The 6,000-nt window shown below is 41.6% G+C and overlaps 1 protein-coding gene across 1 annotated transcript in view; it reads left to right on the top strand.

Annotated features, from left to right (window-relative positions):
• The first annotated feature begins 1,258 nt into the window (after nt 1–1,258).
• Nucleotides 1,259–6,000, top strand: part of adamts13 (ADAM metallopeptidase with thrombospondin type 1 motif, 13) — a 76,133-nt gene continuing 71,391 nt past the window's right edge. The window contains exons 1-3 of the mRNA XM_087998149.1: nt 1,259–1,423; nt 1,651–1,708; nt 5,437–5,711. Of these exons, the coding sequence (XP_087854275.1) occupies nt 1,304–1,423; nt 1,651–1,708; nt 5,437–5,711 (453 nt within the window). The 5' untranslated portion in view covers nt 1,259–1,303. The remainder of the gene's footprint in view (nt 1,424–1,650; nt 1,709–5,436; nt 5,712–6,000) is intronic.

The following is a 6,000-nucleotide window of genomic DNA, read 5'->3' as shown; positions in this document are numbered from 1 at the left end:
GGAACTCCCACAGGTTTATAACCCTTTGGGTGAAGAGGTTCCTTCTCCACTCAGCCTTAAGTCTGCTCCCCCTTATTTTGAGGCTATGCCTTCTAGATCCAGTTTCACCTTTCAGTGGAAAGAACCTCCCTGCTTCTATCTTATCTATTCCCTTCATAATTTTATATATTTCTATAACATCCACACTCATTCTTCTAAATTCCAATGTATAGCCCCAGTTTACTCAGTCTCTGCTCATAAACCAACCCTCTCAACTCTGGAATCAACCTAGTGACCCTCCTCTGCACCCCTCCAGTGCCAGGACATCTTTTCTCTAAAACTGTACACAGTACTCCAGGTGTGGCCTCACCAACACCCTATACAGCTGCAACATGACCTCCCTATTTTTAAACTCCATTCCTCTAGCAATGAAGGACAATATTCCATTTGCTTTCTTAATTACCTGTTGTACCTGCAAACCAACTTTTTGTGATTCATGCACAGGGACACCCAGGTCCCTCTGCACAGCGGCATGCTGCACCACTTAAGTAATAGTCAATTTTGCTGTTACTTATACCAAAATGGATGACCTCACATTTACCAACATTGTGCTCCATCTGCAAGACCCTTGCCTGCTCACTTAACCGATCTATATCCCTCTGCAGACTTTCACTGTCTTCTGCGCACTTTGCTCTACCACTCATCTTAGTGTCATCTCTGAACATTGACACCACACATGGTCCCCAACTCTTAAATATCTCTGTAAATTGTAAACAATTGCAGTCCCAACACTGATCTCTGAGACACACCACTGATTACCAATTTGTCCCTACTCTTTGCTAACGTCTATCCATGCTAATAAACATTATAAAAGGTTTCTTTGATTTAAAGCAATATCTTTTCCCAGTTTTAGTCCACAATTCAAAAGAAAATGTGGTCTTTACACTCCTTGAAAGAGCTAAGCTATTCAATTTTCTTCCTCTTTTTTCACTCTCCTTAGTCCTGCAAAACATTCCTCCCTCAATTATTTACTCAATTGTAATGGTTATATTGCAGGTTTGAATATTTTATATATTATCATATTTTCTCCCAATTCTGTGGTTATCTTCTTTGTGTATATTTGTGTGTGTGTGAGAGAGATAGTGAAAATCCAGCCATGTCCAGCAGAACTGACTGCTGCTTATGCGAATCATTATTTGTGGAGTTGTGTCATGGCCAATGGACAACGTGCCAGAAATGTGGTTATGCAATCAAAACTGCTGCAGGGTTGAGGCTTGGTGAGTGACATTCCAAGCAGAGCAACGAAGCCCTTGCTTTTCTGACAATGTCATTCTCCTGCCATGCCTCATCCAGACTGCCTGAGGACAACACAATGACGAGTCTCTCACTGTGCCTTGTGTTTCTGAGTCTCCAGTTCTGGTCTGTTGGATTTACCCTGAAGCAGGTAAATGTGTTGTTACACTAACAAAATGCAACCTCCACCTATTAATATTGTTTGACCGATTTGGTGTTACTGACAATGGTGGCGTTGGGGGTGCTGTTGGTGGGGAGGGATCATATTAATTTTTGTTTGTCGAATACTCTTCATATTTTAGTTGAAGATTATGATGTTGTTTAATGTGAACTCTGTATTTGTTTCTTATCTAACTATGCTCATCCATTCTCCCTTAGAATGTTCCAGAATTTGTTGATGATGAGACTTATTTGGGTGATCTCTCAAGGATTGGAGGTATGATTCTCCTCACTCACTCTTTCTTCATCCCCTTAGCGGACCCCTTCGTGTTTACATGTTAAACTGGTTAATATTACACTAAAGCAGGATTGCTTCATTGCTGTAAATGAGGAGCTCTGCTCGTTTATTAAAGGGACAGGCCTGTTCAGTAAAGCAAAAAAGTTGAGGTAATGAAGGAGAGAAAGCCTCAGCACTCTTCCTGCAGGATTTTAAAGAGTGAATATTTGACTATAAAGGAAGCACTGCTGACTGAATATCCTTGGGAGACCAGGGGTGGGGGTGGGGAAACTGGGCAGGATGGGTGTCTGCTTGTTTTCTTTTCCCTGCTGCCTCATCTGGACTCTGATACCAATTGTATCCTTTGGTTGTAATAGGTTGTGCTGTACTGTTCTATGTTCTATAGATCTTGGAATTGGGATGGTATACAGTAGGAGTGTATGGAAAGGGTTTGGCATTGGGGTGGTGGAGAGTGAGAGTTTATCTAAAGGGGTTTGAAAATAAATACTTTATTGCAGAGTGTGTATGTCTGGGTTTGGGGTGGGTTAGGATCCAACTAATGGTAATACTGGACAAGTCCGACCCCAAAGTCAAACCTGGCTTGATAGATCATAAGTGTAACTTTACCAAACTGTTCACTGTGGTGGTCAGTTACTGAACATACAAGATACTGCTAATATATTTTGATAAAAGTACAACAAAGTTTATTATGCAAGATAGAGAAATAATGCAATCTATTTTGCACTACACAAGAACTAGTTGGAAAGGTCTTATTGCAAATGTCAGAAATGACAATTGAATTCTTTCACCCTCAACAATAACCTTGAAGATACTCTATTTAAACCTGAGTGAAGGATCACCCTGTAACTTTGAATTTCCTTGTTCATTTGTCTTGACTGTAATCAGTTTATTTTCTGCCCATTTCTGCATTTGCTCAATGCTATTTCTCTTGTATCTTCATGAGACCCTTGAACAAACTGCCTACAGTTGTAAAAAAAACTTTCATTTTTTAGACTGTGGACTGAAAAACAGGAAAAGAATATAGAACATGATATTACAGTTTTAAAATAATTTTCTGGATCCCGTTGTGAGTTGTATCTATAACATTGCCTTATACAAGCAGTGAGGAGGATGCTAGACACCTTGTCTCTGTATGAGTGTGTGAATGTGTGTAAGAGGGAGAGGAAGAGAGAGAGAGAGAGAGAGAATGCATGAGTAAGTGTATATGTGTATGTATATAAGGAGCTACCTGATGAAGGAGCAGAGCTCCAAAAGCTAGTGCTTCCAAATAAACCTGTTCGACTATAACCTGGTGTTGTGTGATTTTTAACATATTTAAAGAGAGAGTGAGTGTGTGTGTCTGTGTGCGTGTGTGTCTGTGTGTGTGCATATCTGTGCGTGTTTGTATTTATGTATTCAGGACAGTTTTATGCAGAGACTGCCTTTGGTTTTTCGGTTGTGTGGATTCAAGAGACTTCAGCATAGTAACAATCATTTGATTAGTTCCTCAGCAAGTGGCTCCAGCCTTGTATTGGACAAGAGAGGGAGAAACATCCATCCTGTGAAGGAGAAAGCATCTCAATTGCGCTCTCCCACTCCTGTGTGGAGAAGTAACAGAAAATCTCCGAGCAGTTATTCTCATTCATCATTTCCCCTTGTTGCAAATCTTCGAGGAGAAAGTGAGGTCTGCAGATGCTGGAGATCAAAGTTGAAACTTTATTGCTGGAACAGCACAGCAGGTCAGGCAGCATCCAGGGAACAGGAGATTCGACGTTTCGGGCACAGGCCCTGAAGAATTCCTGAAGAAGGGCCTGTGCCCGAAACGTCGAATCTCCTGTTCCCTGGATGCTGCCTGACCTGCTGTGCTGTTCCAGCAATAAAGTTTCAACCTTGTTGCAAATCCCCTTGTTGGAAAGAAAAGGGGAAGAAACACTATCAGAGACACTGATTCTCAAACATTGAATGAAACACAGAATTGATATATCCACAGCTTCACATCATTAGCAAAGAACTGGAAGAAGTAACAAAAAAGCTGAAAGAAAACAGGTCATCATCTTCTGTGATCTGGATCATCTGTGCTTCACTGACTTTCTTCTTTCTTTCCCAGGTGTTATCCTTGTATCTTGTTTTGTCTTGTTTTGTGCATCTGTTTGTGTGTGTGGGAATTTTAAAATAGGGTAGAGTTTACGTTGCAGAGTTATAAATTAACAATTCATCTTTTTTTCTTGCCATTGGATAAAACAATTGCTTAAAATAAATATTTCTCTTCTTGTGAATGAGAAACCTGGTAGGGCAAACTCGGCAGCTAAGTAAATTGTGCAGTTCAGTGGTTTGATCAAATCTTCATATCTGACTTGACTCTGCAAATGGTGTGATTTGACAGTGGAATACCCCAGTGAGACATGGATGGCTCACTTATTTCTTAACACAGGCTCCTTAAACTCCTCTTCCACAGTATAGAAAAATACAGCGCAGTACAGGCCCTTTGGCCCTCGATGTTGCGCCGATCCAAGCCCACCTAACCTACACTAGCCCACTATCCTCCATATGCCTATCCAATGCCTATTTGAATGCCCATAAAGAGGGAGAGTCCACCACTGCTACTGGCAGGGTATTCCATGAACTACGACTCGCTGAGTAAAGAATCTACCCCTAACATCTGTCCTATACCTACCACCCCTTAATTTAAAGCTATGCCCCCTTGTAATAGCTGACTCCATACGTGGAAAAAGGTTCTCATGGTCAACCCTATCTAAACCCCTAATCATCTTGTACACCTCCATCAAGTCACCTCCAATGAAAACAGCCCCAAGTGCCTCAGCCTTTCCTCATACGATCTTCCTACCATACCAGGCAACATCCTGGTAAACCCTCTCTGCACCGGTTCCAGTGCCTCCACATCCTTCCTATAGTATGGCGACCAAAACTGCACACAATACTCCAGATGCGGCCGCACCAGCATCTTATACAACTGCAACATGACCTCAGGACTCCGGAACTCAATTCCTCTACCAATAAAAGCCAGTACGCCATATGCCTTCTTCATCGCACTATTTACCTGGGTGGCAACTTTCAGAGATCTGTGTACATGGACACTAAGATCCCTCTGCTCATCCACACTACCAAGTGTCTGACCATTAGTGCAGTACCCCGTCTTTTTGTGGTCTGTTTCTGGAGATTTTCTGTTACTGACATTAAACCACACAAGGCTTCTTTTAGCCTTGACTGTTTCAGAGGCTACTGAGCTGCATTGTTGCTGCCACAGGCCTTTTCTGTTCTGGTAGAAACCTACACACTCCTTAACCTTCTGGACGGTTCTGTCCAATTCAAAATGACTTGGTTCTGTCTCTGTTTCCCTGTCCCACAGAGCATCTTGTTGCCAGTCAACAGTCCAATTTTCTTTCTTTACTATCTGTATTTCTAAGCAGTGATGTATTCACCTCAAGGGTTTGAAAAGTCTTACTCATTAAAATGAAGGTAAACAAATTTCCAGGCCAGCCACTATCACTCACAGAAGTCAAAAATGAAATTCAAATTATGCCTGCCCCTTCTTAACACACATATATAGAAATGCAAACCGAACTTAAAGCTTTACATGATTCCATCCATTTAGAACGAAGTTTCCAAAGATCAATAGATCATGAGCCTTGATTATGGTAGCTTTTGGAATCTGATGCATAGTGAGAGCTGCTACACTATACAATCACATATCACATTTTGAATTACAGAGTCAGCTCCAGCAATTATCCAGTGTCAGTGCCGGGGTGTGATCCAGAGGCAATCCTGTGAGGAGGAGCTGTGTACTGTGAAGACCTTGGGGGAAATGTACCAGCTGCGATTCTCCACCAAGAATAGATTTGCTTCTGACTTTTCTCTGGTCCATCATGTCTTCAACTCCTCATACAGCACTATCAAACGATTACCAGACAATTGTGTTCAAAATGGGGAGTTAATGTGGCCCCCAGGGGTTCGGGCACTGACTACCTACTGCAGCCATCACCTGGTAAGCACATTACTAGTTACAGGATAAAACTGCTGTGTTCTTGTTTGTATGTCCAAGCATTATTAATATACAAAGGTCTAACCTCCAGTTAGTTTTCTGCTGTTGAGTAAACTGTAAAAGCTTAAGACATAGGAGCAGAAGAAGGCCATTCAGCCCATCATGTCTAATCCACCATTCAATTAGATCACAGTTGATCTGATAATCCTCAACTCTACTGCCTTTTCCCTATAACCCTTCAATTCCTGACTAATTAAAAATCTACATCAGCTTTGAGTGTGCGCAATGATCT

This window comes from Chiloscyllium plagiosum, unplaced genomic scaffold (assembly GCF_037043375.1).
Source record: "Chiloscyllium plagiosum isolate Xiang-an unplaced genomic scaffold, Cpla_swu_hap1 HiC_scaffold_21, whole genome shotgun sequence".
In the NCBI taxonomy this organism is placed as follows: Eukaryota; Metazoa; Chordata; class Chondrichthyes; order Orectolobiformes; family Hemiscylliidae; genus Chiloscyllium; species Chiloscyllium plagiosum.
This window is presented reverse-complemented; position numbering and strand designations above follow the sequence as displayed.